Source organism: Eurosta solidaginis, chromosome 1, assembly GCF_040869045.1.
Source record: "Eurosta solidaginis isolate ZX-2024a chromosome 1, ASM4086904v1, whole genome shotgun sequence".
NCBI classification, from domain to species: Eukaryota; Metazoa; Arthropoda; class Insecta; order Diptera; family Tephritidae; genus Eurosta; species Eurosta solidaginis.
Genome location: NC_090319.1, coordinates 11,661,572 through 11,678,773, shown reverse-complemented (window position 1 = coordinate 11,678,773; position 17,202 = coordinate 11,661,572). Strand labels below are relative to the sequence as shown.

The following is a 17,202-nucleotide window of genomic DNA, read 5'->3' as shown; positions in this document are numbered from 1 at the left end:
CAACCGGCGCCAATTGGTCACACCAAGGGAGTTTAAATCGTTTTCCACCTGGTCCTTCCAAAGGAGTGGGGGCCGCCCTCTACCTCTGCTTCCATAGGCGGGTTCCGATAGAAACACTTTCTTGGCCGGAGCATCATCTTTCATTCGCGTAACATGGCCTAGTCAGCGTAGCCGCTGCGTTTTAATTCGCTGGACTATGTTCATGTCTGCGTATAGCTCGTACAGCTCATCATTAAATCTTCTTCGGTACTCGCCATCGCCAACGCGTAGAGGTCCATAAATCTTTCGAAGAACTTTTCTCTCGAACACTCCCAAAGCCGCTTCATCTGCTGTTGTCATGGTCCATGCTTCTGCCCCATATAGCAGGACGGGTACGATAAGTGACTTGTAGAGTATGATTTTCGTTCGCCGAGAGAGGACTTTACTTTTCAATTGCCTACCTAGTCCAAAGTAGCATTTATTGGCAAGATTGATTCTTCGCTGGATTTCAGTGCTGATGTTGTTGCTAGTGTTGATGCTGGTTCCCAAATAAACGAAGTCTTTTACTATTTCGAAATTATGGCTGCCAACAGTAGCGTGGTTGCCAAGGCGCATATGCGCTGACTCTTTGCTCGATGACAGCAGGTACTTCGTTTTGTCCTCATTCACCATCAAACCCATCTTTACCGCTTCTTTTTCCAGTTTGGAGTAAGCGGAACTAACAGCGCGGGTGTTTAGGCCGATGATATCAATGTCATCAGCATATGCCAGTAATTGCACGCTTTTATAGTATATTGTTCCAGTGCGGTTAAGTTCTGCAGCTAGTATAATTTTCTCCAGCATCAAATTAAAGAAATCGCACGATAGGGGGTCACCCTGTCTGAAACCTCGTTTAGTTTTGAACGGCTCGGAGAGGTCCTTCCCAAATCTGACTGAGCTGATGGTGTTGCTCAACGTCATTTTGCACAGCCGTATAAGTTTTGCGGGGGAAACCAAATTCAGACATAGCGGCATATAGGCAGCTCCTTTTCGTGCTGTCGAAGGCGGCTTTAAAGTCGACGAAGAGGTGATGTGTGTCGATTCTCTTTTCACGGGTTTTTTCCAAGATTTGGCGCATTGTGAAAATCTGGTCGATGGTAGATTTACCAGGTCTGAAGCCGCACTGATAAGGTCCAATCAGCCGGTTCACGGTGGGCTTCAATCTTTCGCACAATACACTTGAAAGGACCTTATATGCGATATTAAGAAGGCTGATTCCACGATAGTTGGTACATTTTGCAGTATCCCCCTTCTTGTGGACTGGGCAAAGAACACTTAGATTCCAACCGTCGGGCATGCTTTCGTCCGCCCATATTTTGTTAAGAAGCTGCTGCATGCGCCTTGCCAACTCCTCCCCGCCGAACTTGAATAGCTCCGCAGGCAATCCATCAGCGCCCACGGCCTTGTTGTTTTTCAATCTGGTTATTGCTATTCTAATTTCGTCATAATCGGGCGGGGGGACATATATTCCATCATCATCGATTGCGGGATCGGGTTCTTCATCTCTGCGCGGTGAATTGCTGCCTCCATTTAGGAGAGCAGAGAAGTGTTCCCTCCATAATCTCTGGACATTTACGTCATATATTGTTGAAATACGTGATTCGTAGTCATAGTTTTTACACGCAGACCACAAAAAGCTTGAAACTTTGCATCCTCACACAAAGTACCTACCTGTTTTTTATTTTATATTTATCTTAAAAATAGTTTAGGTATGTAGATCTGTTCACTATATATTTCTTATCTTATACATCCGATTACTCGGAGATTACGAACGGGATAAGATTATTGTCCAGCCCCATTCATGAAAGGTATGATGTCTTCGGCACAGCCGAAGACAGTCCCGTTCTTACTTGTTTCTAATAAACATCATTTCACTGTCACCTAGCTTAAAAATGTGCATATAAAATTCTAGATAAAAATGCTTCTTTAAAAAGTTATTGAGTTTTATTTGTCTTCTGTAAAATTTGAATTAAGTGACTTAGCACCTTTTCTTATGAAGCTAGCGATATACAAAAAAAAATTCATGTATAATTAACTAAGGGAATGTGTACCCAACAAATTATTTATATTCACAAAAAGAAGTTTGTTTCTTCAATCTTTTGTTACATAATGAAATGAAAACTTAATCTAAACAAAACAATTCCATTTAGAATAATAATAGCTGTGTTTTTTTTTACATCTATAGACGTGTACGCTTAAACTTTATATGGACTGCTAAGCGTCAAACTTTAAATACACCTCCGAAATTGCTGCGCATAACATTTGTACTACTAAATTTCAATAAGCATTATACTCAGATGTAACTGAAATATGTGTCGATGTTTCACCTCAACAATAATTCTATGTATCACCTCTAAAAATGGTGTGTATCCACTATTCATCGCAACCGATTCAGCTATATGTGATACATTATAGCCACCAGCGGTTTGTGATTCCAATTTTAGGTACACCCTGTTCTGCAGCTAGTTATTTAACCACTGCCGCTAGATGGGTCTCCTGAGCATTATCTAAGCGAGGATAAGCGTTTTTTTAAGCGCAAACGTAAACGTATATGTTGTAAAAAAACACGGCTAATGTTATATTATTTAAAAATTTATATTAATTCGTTTAAAACAATAGTCAGTTTATTATTTATATTAATTATGTACACTCTTTCTCCAGTTTATAATCAAAAATATATACCATTAACACCTTTGAGAAATTACACAACAACAGACATACAAACTTCACAATACAAGTAAATTCATATTTAACAAATCTCATTTTCAATTCGAAAATAGCCCAAAACACTACATAAAAAAGAAATAACTTTGATTTTTAAAATACAATCAAACAAATTTTTACAATTTTAAAAAATCTCTAAAGATTTTTAAAAATAAATTTTAACGACATATTTGCCTAAATATCAATATTTCACATTAAAATATAAATCATATTTAAAACTCAATATTATACACATTAATATGACACGAATCAATGAAAATTTAATATCAACCTCAAACGATTAACGGAATCAAATTTTCATTCCTTATCAACAACATGGACATACATTATGCAGAGTACAATTATATAAAAAATAAATAAATAAATGTAATGCGGCACTTTGGAAACAGTCTTTTATTATACCCCTGCATAAAAAAGGTAGTAGGTCAAAAGTTGGAAACTACAGGGATATTGCTAAACTTTCAGTCATTCCTAAAGTCTTTGAACAGATTGTCACCAATCAACTGCAATATCAGTATTCTAGTCTTTTATCTCCATGCCAACACACACATCAACCACTACAAATTTGCTTGTATTCACCTCTATAGTTATGGAAGGATTTTTAGCGAACAAGCAAACGGATGTCATCTACACGGACTTCAGCAAAGCATTTGATACCGTCAACCACGAGTTGCTTATTCATAAGCTTGATTTACTGGGCTTTCCGTTTCACCTATTAATGTGGCTGAAAAGCTATCTTTCTAACCGAACCCAAAAAGTCCTGTTCAAGTGCAATCTGTCGGAAACGTTCGGAGTTTCCTTCGGCGTACCCCAGGGAAGCCATCTAGGCCCTTTGCTCTTTGCCCTTTTCATTAATGACTTGCCACAGACAATATTATATTCCCATACTATAATGTATGCGGATGATGTAAAACTTTGCTACACTTACTGTCCTACCGATTTGAGTTCCTTGGATCTTCTTCAGGCGACTTGGACTCGTTCCAATGTTGGTGCACAACAAATTTATTAGCTTTAAATTGCTCTAAATGTAAGCATATGACATTTCACCGAGTGAAGCCAGCATTGAAATCTTATGTAATAGATGGTACGCCTTTGGAGCGTATATCTATTGCAAATGATCTAGGTGTCCTTTTTGATCCGAAATTGAATTTTAACATGCATATTTCATCTATAGCCAACAAAGCGTTGGGTTTACTTGGATTTGTTAAAAGATGGGCTAAAGAGATCGATGATCCGTACCTCACTAAGGTTCTTTACACATCGCTGGTTCGTCCAATACTCGAGTATTGCTCATGCGTTTGGTCCCCTGTTTCTCAAAAGCATATAAAGCGTCTTGAGTCAGTTCAAAAGCAATTTTTGATATTTGCATTGCGCGGCCTTAATTGGGACTCAAGTCTCCACCTTCCTCCATACAGAAGTAGACTTCTTCTTATTAACTTACCCACTCTGGAAAATCGGAGAATATTACTGGGGGTATTGTTCATCCATAAGCTCATTATTGGAGAAATTGATTCCGCGGACCTCCTCAGCCGCTTGTTTTTTGCGGTTCCCCCTAGAGTATCCAGACACTACGTTCCTTTCTATTTACCCCTTTGTCGACGAAACTTTGCTAAAAATAATCCTCTTCTTATCTGGTGCGCGCACTACAATGACTTGTATAGCTGCATCAGTCTTGAATGTACTTTTGCCACTATACGTAATGCAATACTTGCCTATCTAATTTAAGAGATACAAGCTATTTAATTTGCCGGCATTTTATTCCTTCGATAAAAAAAAAAAAACAGGAACTATCTCGCTTAAGGATGGAGGAACATTTATCAACATGTATCATTAAGAAGGAACAAGACAGTACTGTGTTGATTGGAATCTGGTGCATTCCAACAACGTAAAAAACATGCTTTTTCATGAGTCACTGACCGGAATCATATGAATTCCGGCAGTATAATCATATGGGTCAGGCATCGAGCTGATTGGAATCCGGTGCATTCCAACAACACAGGTCATGTTACTTTTTTATGCCTTGTGATGGCGTGTCCTCATTACACTACTGCCGGATTCCCATGACATGCTGATTGGAATCTTGTTGCATTCCAACAGGGAGGTTGGAATCCACTGCATTCCGAAATCATGCTGAGCGGAATCTGATGCATTCCGCCAGTATACGATTTCGGCATAAGATCTTATTTCTGCTCATATTTCTTATTATTATTATATTCTGAAATTAAATAGTAATGTTCATTAATATTTCTTTGTTTGTAATATAACATTGTTGAAAGCTCGATATATCTTAAATTTTATCTTTTGAGTTGTATATTTATATATCTTTTATATTATGCAGTCGACCATAGTTTGTCGTCGACTTTAAATAATAAATAAATAAATAAATAACCTCCGAAGAGATCTAAGGCCGAGGTTCTCTTCCAATTTGCGTCGTGCTCCTCTTGATTTTCTCTACAAATTGGCCGGACGGGACCTACATGTTATATGCCGACTCCGAACGGCATCTGCAAGGCAGATGAGTTTTCACTGAGAGCTTTTCATGGCAGAAATACACCCGGAGCGCTTGCCAAACACTGCCGAGGGGCGACCCCGCTTAGAAAAATTTTCTTCTAATTTAAAAACCTTATTTCTAAAATTTTGATGTTGCTTTGCCCGGGGTGCGAACCCAGGACATACGGTGTGGTAGGCGGAGCAAGCTACCATCACACCACGAACATATATTCAGCATAACACAATATTTTAATTTTTGAATGATTGTGTACACAAAGTTGCCATCTACTATAATTCAACTTCATTCTAATTTCTTCTAACGCATCATTATAATTGACAATATTTCACAAACAGCTATTAAGATATTTTAAACCTCAACAACATAGCAATAACATAATCATATATTAGTATACACAAAAATATTAATACAATAAATAAATAATAACAACATCTACCAAAAATAAAAATAAACTATCAAATAATAACAACATTAACTTTTAACACAATTAACACAAAATACATTTCCAAATTTTATATAATATATACAACAGAAAAGTCAAATTTCTTTTTAACATTAAAAACAACTATTTTTTTTTCACTGGGGGGGGGGGGGGGGGGGAGTAAATGTAGTGTTATCTACTTGTATTAAGTATAATCTTATTTTATAAATTGTTTTTGTGTTACATTACTTTTAATATTCTTTCAAAAAGAAAATTTTGTTGTCAGTAATTTAAAATTTTTTTTAAAGTGAATATATTTATTTAAATAATAAATAAAATTTTATTTAAAAATATAATTTTATATTGACTATAAGTTGAGGAAGTAAATGTAGTTGTTAGTTGTTTATTTTATTTATGTTAATACTTTAACTTGTTTCTTACTTGTAATATATAAATTTTTTTTTAAATAATTAAGTTACCTTTTTTTTAAGTGAAGATTTTTGAATTAATCAAAAAAAGAAAATTTTATTAAAGTAAATAAACTTTGTTGAATAAACATTTAAAAATATATATGTAAATATAAATATTTATAAAATGGATTTAATCATAAACTATAGTCGTCAAACGATTTCACCCAATTTCTCAGCAGAATGAATCTAGCCGCCTATACCTATAGCTAATGTGGCCGGACAGTTTTTATCACAATCGAACTCAAAACCAATTTAAGATGACATTGTCGCGGAATGCTATTAGAACAAGTAAGGAAGGTTAAGTTCGGGTGTAACCGAGCATTACATACTCAGTTGAGAGCTATGGTGACAACATAAGGGAAAATAACCATGTAGGAAAATGAACAGAGGGTAACCCTGGAATGTGTTTGTATGACATGTGTATCAAATGAAAGGCATTAAAGAGTATTTTATGAGGGAGTGGGCCATAGTTCTATAGGTGGACGCCATTTAGGGATATCGCCATAAAGGTGCATCAGGGTTGACTCTAGAATTTGTTTATACGATATGGGTATGAAATGAAAGGTGTTAATGAGTATTTTAAAAGGGAGTAATCCTTAGTTCCATAGGTGGACGGCGTTCCGAGATATCTCCATAAGGTGGACCAGGGGTGACCCTAGAATTTGTTTGTACGATATGGGTATCAAATTAAGGGTATTAATGAGGGTTTTAAAAGGGAGTGGTGGTAGTTGTATAGGTGGTAGCCTTTTCGAGATATCGCCATAAAGGTGGACCAGGGGTGACTCTAGAATATGTTTGTACGATATGGGTATCAAATGAAAGGTGTTAATGAGTATTTTAAAAGGGCGTGGGGCTAAGTTCTATAGGTGGACGCCTTTCCGAGATATCGCCATAAAGGTGGACCAAGGGTGACTCTAGAATGTGTTTGTACGATATGGGTATCAAATTAAAGGTATTAATGAGGGTTTTAAAAGGGAGTGGTGGTAGTTGTATATGTGGTCGCCTTCTCGAGATATCGCCATAAAGGTGGACCAGGGGTGACTCTAGAAAGCGTTTGTACAATATGGGTGTCAAATGAAAGGTGTTAATGAGTATTTTAAAAGGGCGTGGGGCTAAGTTCTATAGGTGGACGCCTTTTCGAGATATCGCCATAAAGGTGGACCAAGGGTGACTCTAGAATGTGTTTGTACGATATTGGTATCAAATTAAAGGTATTAATGGGGGATTTAAAAGGGAGTGGCTCTTAGTTGTATATGTGAAGGCGTTTTCCAGATATCGACCAAAATGTGGAAGAGGGTGACCCAGAACATCATCTGTCGGGTACCGCTAATTTAATTATATATGTAACACCACGAACAGTATTCCTGCCATGATTCCAAGGGCTTTTGATTTCGCCCTGCAGAACTTTTTCATTTTCTTCTACTTAATATGGTAGGTGTCACAACCATTTTACAAAGTTTTTTCTAAAGTTATATTTCGCGTCAATAAACCAATCCAATTACCATGTTTCGTCCCTTTTTTCGTATTTGGTATAGAATTATGGCATTTTTTTTCAGTTTTCGTAATTTTCGATATCGAAAAAGGGGGCGTGGTCATAGTCGCATTTCGTTAATTTTTTATACCAAGATAAAGTGAGTTTAGATAAGTACGTGAACTAAGTTCAGTAAAGATATGTCGATTTTTGCTCAAGTTATCGTGTTAACGGCCATGCAGAAGGGCAGACGGACGACTGTGTATAAAAACTGGGCGTGGCTTTAACCGATTTCGCCCACTTTCACAGAAAACAGGCAACGCGATAAAATCTATGCCCCTACCAAATTTCAAAAGGATTGGTAAATTTTTGTTCGTCTTATGGCATTAAAAGTATCCTAGACAAATTAAATGAAAAAGGGCGGAGCCACGCCCATTTTGAAATTTTCTTTTATTTTTGTATTTTGATGCACCATATCATTACTGTAGTTGAATGTTGACATAATTTACTTATATACTGTAAAGATATTAAATTTTTTGTTAAAATTTTACTTTAAAAAAAATTTTGTTTAAAAGTGGGCGTGGTCCTTCTCCGATTTTGCTAATTTTTATTAAGCGTACATATAGTAATAGGAGTAATGTTCCTGTCGAATTTCATCATGATAGCTTCAACGACTGCCAAATTACAGATTGCAAAATTTTAAATTACCTTCTTTTAAAAGTGGGCGGTGCCACGCCCGTTGTCCAAAGTTTTACTAATTTTCTATTCTGCGTCATACGTTCAACTCACCTAACAAGTTTCATCGCTTTATCTGTCTTTGGTAATGAATTATCGCACTTTTTCGGTTTTTCGAAATTTTCGATATCGAAAAAGTGGGCGTGGTTATAGTCCGATATCGTTCATTTTAAATAGCAATCTGAGATGAGTGCTCAGGAACCTACTATAGTGTTAACTACTTTGTATTCTTTACTTTAATTTTTAAAATAATTTTTAATTGAGTTTTCGTATTAACTTAAAATTTTTGAATAACTTCAAAAAAAGAAAATTCTAATTAGTTGGAAAATATTTAAACTCAAAAAATACATAACATAATATTTTTAAAAATAAATATTTATATATTTGGTTAACTACCAAATATATTGGCGATTCTACCAACGGACCTAAATTTTTATATAAGTCTATATGTAATACAATTACTGAATGTGACGCTTTACGTATCGCAAAACTGACCAATACAATACCGCAAATAAAAGTGCAACTAAGTGACGTGCTACCAAAGAAAATTTGTTTAAAGTTACCTGGACCAATTACAAACTATCTACCGGTTTCAGAAAATGTGCACAGGGTCCTGCTCCGAATCATCACATCCTTGAATGCAGTTTAATATAAATTTTAAAAGTATATTCAGTGCATTTTCATACAACAAGAACAACCATTAAAATTTAAATAAAAAATCAATAACCGAAATTAACAGGATAAAATACGCATCCATCTACCCTCAACATTTGTGCGGTACATCTGTTAATGCTAGTGAGAAGAAATCAACAATTAAAACAAATATCGAACAGGATGAGTGCCGTTATGTGATATAGAAGAAATCAAAAGCAACAGCCACTGGAACTAAACAAAAATAACTTAATTAATTGTTAAAACTTTGAGAGAAATAATAAAATAGTTAAAAATGCAACAAAAAAATTGTGAAATAATTAAAAAAATTAAATTTTTGAATGATTTTTCGCAACACATTGCAACATATTTTTAAATTACGCAATATAAAACGCTTAAAACGAGAAGTGTAAATACGCTAAAACTCACTTTTAAAAATAAATGCCAGATCAAAACAATACTGCCACTGTTTCAAACTCCTACTCAGGAAGTTTCATCTACAAAATAATACCACTAGCCTCTCCCTACATTTCATTCGTATATCCAAGTATTTTAGCATTCAACAAGCAACATCGTCATATAGTGTACCGTTTATTGGAACCATTCATGATCTTTAACGCCCTCTACACAAATAAGAGCATCATTATATTTTAAAGCCATTGCATATTTAAATTTATCAATCAACTCTTCCATAGTAATAAATCGTAAATATAAATTTCAAATAATTTTAACTTTTTCTAAATACAATTTTTATTTTAATATTAAATTAAAATTTCAAATTTATTTTAAGATTATTTTTATATCTTAAAAATTTTAATATAAGTTATTTAAATTTACTTATTTTTTATATAAAATTAAATATTGTATTTAAATTGTTAACTCCCTTTCCAAAAAATTCTTAAATATTTTCTTATTTTCAAATTTTTCATTTAAATTTGTTTTCATATGGTTCTACGTTCACCAATACCAACTCGTAATTTTACAAATTCAGAAAATCAAAATAACAACTATAAAAATAACACAATGACTCACAATACAACTCAAAATTCTAACATTAATACAACACAAAACAACATCTCTAATACAACACAAGATACTTCAACACAAGATAACTTTACAAATTTTCCTTCTACTAAATCTATTAAATTACCACAATTTTGGCAAGATTGTCCTGATGCCTGGTTTTTACTTGTTGAAGGACAATTTGAATTTAATAATATAACTGATGATAATTTAAAATTTCAAAATGTTCTATTTACCCTTCAACGAGATACTATTTCAAAAATTTTTGACGTTATTAACCCTCCTCCCCTTTTCAATAAATATTATATAATCAAAAAAATTTTAGGTGAAAGATTTTCTCTTAGCGAAGAAAAACGATTAGAACAATTATTTTCAAAAACTGAATTTGGTGATCGTTCACCATCTGAATTTTTCAGATTTATGAAATCACTTATAGGTTCTGACTATATAGTTAGCCAAGAATTACTCTTTAAATTATGGATTCGTAATTTACCACAAGAAATACAAATTCATTTGACTTCCTATAATAATCAAAACAGAGATGAAATTATCATTTTAACAGACACACTTTTAGATTTAATCAACAAACCTCATTCTTCCAAATCTCCTGTAGTCTCAAGTATAAATAATAATATTTTAGAACAATGCGTTAAAAATTTAACTGAATTAACTACGGCTATTTATCAAAATTTAAATAAAATTTCTAATGATATTAATCAATTACAAATCCGTTCAAGATCTAAAGATAGAAATAGATCTAAATCTCAAAATTTTTCAAGATCAAGAAATTTTTCAAACAATCGTAATTTTAATTCACAAACAAATATTTGTTGGTATCACAAAAAATTTAAGAATAACGCTCTTAAATGTGTACCCCCATGCAACTTTAATCTAAATCATAATTCAAATTACGAACAAAATTTAAACTGAAAAGATCCATTATGACGGTGACGGATAATGGAACTATTATTAAACCTACTCGTCGCCTATTCATATTTGATAAATTCAATAAACTTAATTTTCTTATCGATGCCGGCGCAGTTGTATCAGTTGTTAAAAAGAAATATAAAAGATATATAAAAGAAATTCGGATCTTACTTTGACTGGAGCAAACGGTTCTTCAATTGAAACTTTCGATACAAAACTACTTAAAATTGATTTAGGTTTAAGAAGAGATTTTGAATTTCCATTCATTATTGCGAACATTGATACACCAATTTTAGGAGCAAACTTTTTAGAAAAATTCGGAATTATTGTCAATATTAAAAATAAAGAAATAATGGATTCTACTACAAAAATTAAAGTTTCTGGATCTTCTGGATTTTCTGATATTTTCTCACTCAAAATTCCTATTGTCGAAAATAAGTTTTCAAAATTACTTAATGAATTTCCATCTATTACCTGTGAACCAGATTATACTAAAAAAGTTAAACCCCATACGGTTCACAGGATAGAAACAAAATGTATTTTACCATTTTCGAAACCCAGACGTCTTGATCCAATCAAACTTAAAATTGCTAAAGCTGAATTTGAATTTTTAGTTAAAACTGGTATATGCAGACCCTCAAATTCTCCTATTGCATCTCCACTTCATCTCGTTCCTAAAAAAGAACCAAATGATTGGAGACCTTGCGGAGACTATCGAAGACTTAATTTTATTACTACACCAGATCGGTATCCTTTACCACATATTCACGATTTAACAATTGATTTAAAAAACAAACAATTTTTTTCCAAAATTGATCTTGTGCGTGCTTACCACCAAATTCCAATTGAAATTATAACAAATTTTGAAAAACCAATTTCTATAAATAAGTTACAAAAATGTTTAGGTATGATAAATTACTATCACAGATATATTAAAATGTTAGCAACAGAACTTAGTCCTCTGCATGAAATGTTAACACATGCAATTAAAAACAAACTCAAACAATTAAATTGGCCAAATGAAACCACAACAGATTTCGAAAATGTTAAAAAACTTTTTGCTAAAAATACTTTACTTACATATTTCGACAAAAATGGTACTTTATCATTAGCAGTAGATGCATCAAATATTGCTATTGGAGCAGTTCTTCAACAAATTAGCAATAATATACTAGAACCCTTAGCTTATTTTTCAAGAAAATTAACTACAACAGAAACTAAATATTCATCATATGATCGTGAACTTTTGGCAATTTATAATTCAATTAAAAATTTTTAAAATTTTCTTGAAGGTAGAACTTTTACAATTTATACTGATCATAAACCTTTAATTCATGTTCTATATTCTAAAGTAGATAGATCTCCTCGTCAACTACGTCATCTTGAATATATTGCTCAATTTACAAATGATATTCAATATATACATGGAAAAGACAACATAGTTGCCGATACACTTTCCCGTATTCCAGAAATAAATGCAATTTCAACTCAAGATATAAATTTAGAAACTTTATATAAAGAACAGCAAACTGATACATTTTTACAAAAAACCATTTCTGATCCAAATTCTAAAAATAATTTAAAAGAAATTCATATTCCAGTTATTAATTTAAACATATGGTGTGATGTTTCTCTACAACCTTTTCGACCTTATGTTCCACATTCTATGAGAAGAATTATATTTGACAAAATTCACTCATTATCTCATCCAAGTATAAGAACAACTAGAAAATTAATTCAAAATAAATATTATTGGCCTAACATGCGTAAAGAAATTAACGATTGAACTTCATCTTGCATCAATTGTCAAAAATCCAAAATTTCAAGACATACTAAATCTCCTATTCAAAAAATTCAAATACCATCAGGTCGTTTTGAACATATTCATATCGATGTTGTTAGACCTCTTCCAGTTTCAAATGAAAATTCTTATATTTTAACAATTATTGATAGATTTTCACGTTGGCCTGAAGCTTATCCGCTTAAATATATTTCAACAAATACCATAGTAAAAACTTTTATTCAAAATTATATACCACGATTTGGTATACCATTATATATTACAGTAGATCAAGGTTCACAATTAACTTCAAAATTTTTTTACGGAATTAACTAAACTTTAAAAAAAAAAAAAATAAATGTAAGGCGCGATAACCTCCGAAGAGATCTAAGGCCGAGCTTCTCTTCCAATTTGCGTCGTGCTCCTCTTGATTTTTCCCTACAAATTGGCCGGACGGGACCTACATGTTTTATGCCGACTCCGAACGGCATCTGCAAGGCAGATGAGTTTTCACTGAGAGCTTTTCATGGCAGAAATACAATCGGAGCGCTTGCCAGACACTGCCGAGGGGCGACCCCGCTTAGAAAAATGTTCTTCGAATTGAAAAATCTTATTTCTAAAATTTTGATGTTGCTTTGCCCGGGAGTTGAACCCAGGGCATACGGTGTGATAGGCGGAGCACGCTACCATCACACCACGGTGGCCGCCAAACTTTTAGGTTCTCATAAAATTCATACAACTCCTTACCATCCCCAAGCAAATGGCATGATAGAGAGATTTAATCGAACTTTAAAAGCAGCAATTATAGCATCAAACGACTCGGTTCATTGGTCTGACATTTTACCATTCATTCTATTTGGTTTACGAACTTCTATTAAAGAAGATTTAAAATGTTCATCTGCTGAACTTGTTTATGGCCAAACACTTAGAATACCTGGTGAATTAATTATTTCAAATAGTAATAAAGAACGTGATTTTTCTAATGACGCTCTTCATAAAATAAGAGAATATTTTTCGCTTGTTCGTTCTAAAGTTTTTCATCATAACAAAGAAAATTTTTTCGTTCTTAAACAATTAGAAAATTGTGAGTATGTTTTTGTTAAAGTTCTTCGTAAATCTAATTTAGAATCATCTTATGAAGGACCTTTTAAAGTTATTTCTAAGAAACATAAATCATTTACAATTCAATACAAAAATACTATTAAAAATATTTTAATTGATTTACTTAAACCAGCAAACATACTTATTAACACTAATTTAAATACAAATACAAATACATTAAACAACAAAAAACAAAAAAAGGTTACATTTAATATTAATTAATAATTTGTTTGTTTTACATTTTCTTGGAGGGGGAGTAAATATAGTGTTAACTACTTTGTATTCATAACTTTAATTTTTAAAATAATTTTTAATTGAGTTTTCGTGTTAACTTAAAATTTTTGAATAATTTCAAAAAAAGAAAATTCTAATTAGTTGGAAAATATTTAAACTCAAAAAATACATAACATAATATTTTTAAAAAATAAATATTTATATATTTGGTTAACTACCAAACCTACGTACCAAATTTCATCAAGATACCTCAAAATTTACTCAAGTTATCGTGTTAATGGACACACGGACGGACGGACGGACGGACATGGCTCAATCAAATTTTTTTTCGATCCTGATGATTTTGATATATGGAAGTCTATATCTATCTCGATTCCTTTATACCTGTACAACCAACCGTTATCCAATCAAACTGCTCTGCTCAACTGAGTATAAATATGCATATATGTATGTAATACTCCTATATTGCTAATAGAAAATTCTCGCAATAAGTTTTGAATTCGAAATCAAAACAAGACAGCCTACAAAATGTTTGTGATTGTAGTGATTGATAAGTGTGATAGGAAAAATTTTAATTTAGGTACATTCGATTATTGAATACAAAAACAAAACCATTCGAACAGCAACATATCTATGTATATGGAAAAATGCTTCACCATTGTGACTTGACTTCGTTTGATACATGCCTTCTACTTTAAATTTCATTTTTCAATTTGAAGTCCCATTTATTTGCGGTAAATTTTTTGTTTAAAAACTCACCAGCCGCAAATCCTCAATGCCATACAATACTGCTGTTAGATTGTCTTTTGCCATTTTTTTATTTAGATTATACTAGCTATGACACACTTGACTGGACGAAGTGTTCCAAAAATTGACTATTTTTATGCAATGCTCATCACGAACTGAAATGGATTAATCAATGTGTAACATCACCAAGTAGCAAAGTTGGAATATGTAAATATGTATAATTTTCACCGGTGTGGGTTGTGTACGAAGTGCATTCAATCTCGAAATATTTTTCTCAATTCCGGGGCCGTCCTGGAATGCCGACGAGAGGGGCAGTTGCCACTAGCAACTTGCTAGCTAAACTTGTACTAACAGCGCTTTAAAGCCCCGTCACATAAGATTTTTGATCCAACATCGTGCGCTGAATTTTATTCAAACCAGGGGCTGAATTCTGTGAGATTTGAAATGTACACTTCACGTCATATAAATTGTAGGAAAGAAAAGTGTACATTTTAAAACTCACACTGCATCAACTCCCAGATATGCAAACAAATATTGGAAAAGTGCAATCTTGAGATTTAAATTTACTTAGATTTGTTGTGTTCTGTTTTAATCTATATGTTTCATAAAGGCTTCGAATAAAATCTGCTAAGGTAAGATGCATTTTGATTGAGAAGCCAAACTACTACCGATCCTCTTTAGAAACACTCGTCTCAAATATTTTTTGATGTGACTTGTTCCAGGGGGTAGATTCAGTAAGTGTGAGTTTTAAAATGTACATTTTTCTTCATGTAATTTGTATGAAAGAAAAATGTACATTTCAAAACTGACACTCACTGAATACATCCCCTGGTCTTTGGGTTGGAAAGCCAGCGCACTTTTTGCAGCGGCAACTGCTTAGGATTTTGAACATGGACCTGTTTTCGGGATTGTGGGATTCGGAGTGACGGGATTGAAAGTTCTAGCGTGTGATAAGTTCCCGTGGGTTTAGTACTTTCGTTTATATATGTACTAGCAGACCCGTCAGACGTTGTTCTGCCCTAAATTTGGTCTACCTGCATACATTTTAATAAGCTTTTTCTCTCTAACTCTGCCCTCCCCTCTTCACTTCTTCTTAATCATTTTACTCACTCCTCCCTTCGTCTTTTTCGCTTCATCTATCTCTATTTGCGTCTCACTATATCTCTTTCTCAGTCTCCTTATCCTTCCCTCTTTTCTCTTCTCTCACTGGTCTGCTTCCTCGAAAAAAGGGTCGTAAATACTGTAACGAATTTACTGCAATTCCTCTTATTTTCAACCTTCTACTAACGTTCGTATCGCTAAACTGTTGAATAAATAACTCCACTATTCAATAATGAGAAATGGCCTTTATTAAAGTACTTCACAATAACACTGATACTTCACAACCAATAGCTTGCTTAAATGAAACTGACCGACAGCTCAAATGAAACTCTACTATTCAAAATAATACTGCTATAGCTCACTAGATAGCGCTTAATCCAAATCTCAAATCAAACTGAATTGCTTCTTACTCGCCTGCCCCGCTTTTATAGTTTACGCTGCATACTTCTAGGCTCTTCGATTTCCAGAAGTTACTAGTTAGTTCGGCTACAAAATCTCCAGCCACAACTACGTGCACAAATTATTGCTCTCTCTTGTGACAACTCAGATAAGATATATGCATGTATTGGTGAATTGCCGCTCCGATGTTCGTATACGTACATATGTGTAGACGCAATTATTTATTCGTTTATGTAGATACATAATGATTGAATTATTGATGTGCATTCACGTCGCTGGTTAGCATCGGCTTAGAGACGATAGCATCGCTCAGTGCTGCTAACATTCGTTACACTGCCCTCCACCTAAGTCTGATCGTCCCGATCAGACAAATCTCTCAATCTAAACGCTGCTAGCATCGCCAAATGTACCACTCTTCTATTTCGTGATTTCCCAATTGCTTGTATGCGGTAGATGATATCACTTATCTTCTTCACAACCTTGTACGGGCCTTCCCAACTGCACCGAAATTTGGATGGAACACCTTTCCGCCGGTGAGGGTTGTATAACAGTACCAAATTTCCCTCCCGGAAACCTTGCGAATTATTTTCCTTGTCGTACCTGTGTTTCATCTTACTACTCATTATCCTCGATCGTTCCCTCGCACTCTGTTGCTCGGCCAATGAAGAACTACTTCGCAGAGCTTGCGCTGGACGGATTTGCTTTGCATAATCAGTATCGTTCCGACGCTTCACAACAGTAGTGTGCCTTGGCTTGAAACCACCCTTGCATTCTTTCTTCGTTTTAGTACGTCCGTTAGGGCTTTTCAATGCCAGTGTTTCTCTCACAGGTACCTTCGGTTTTGATTTGTTTGGCCCATTTGTTCCATCAACCTTTACCTTTGAATTTCGT

At 33.8% G+C, this 17,202-nt stretch overlaps 1 protein-coding gene across 1 annotated transcript in view; it reads right to left on the bottom strand.

Annotated features, from left to right (window-relative positions):
* The window catches only part of LOC137249085 (sorbitol dehydrogenase-like), a 30,738-nt gene extending 15,759 nt beyond the window's left edge, over positions 1-14,979 (bottom strand). The window contains exon 1 of the mRNA XM_067780261.1: positions 14,824-14,979. Within this exon, the coding sequence (XP_067636362.1) occupies positions 14,824-14,877 (54 nt within the window). The 5' untranslated portion in view covers positions 14,878-14,979. The remainder of the gene's footprint in view (positions 1-14,823) is intronic.
* Between the last annotated feature and the right edge of the window lie 2,223 nt (positions 14,980-17,202).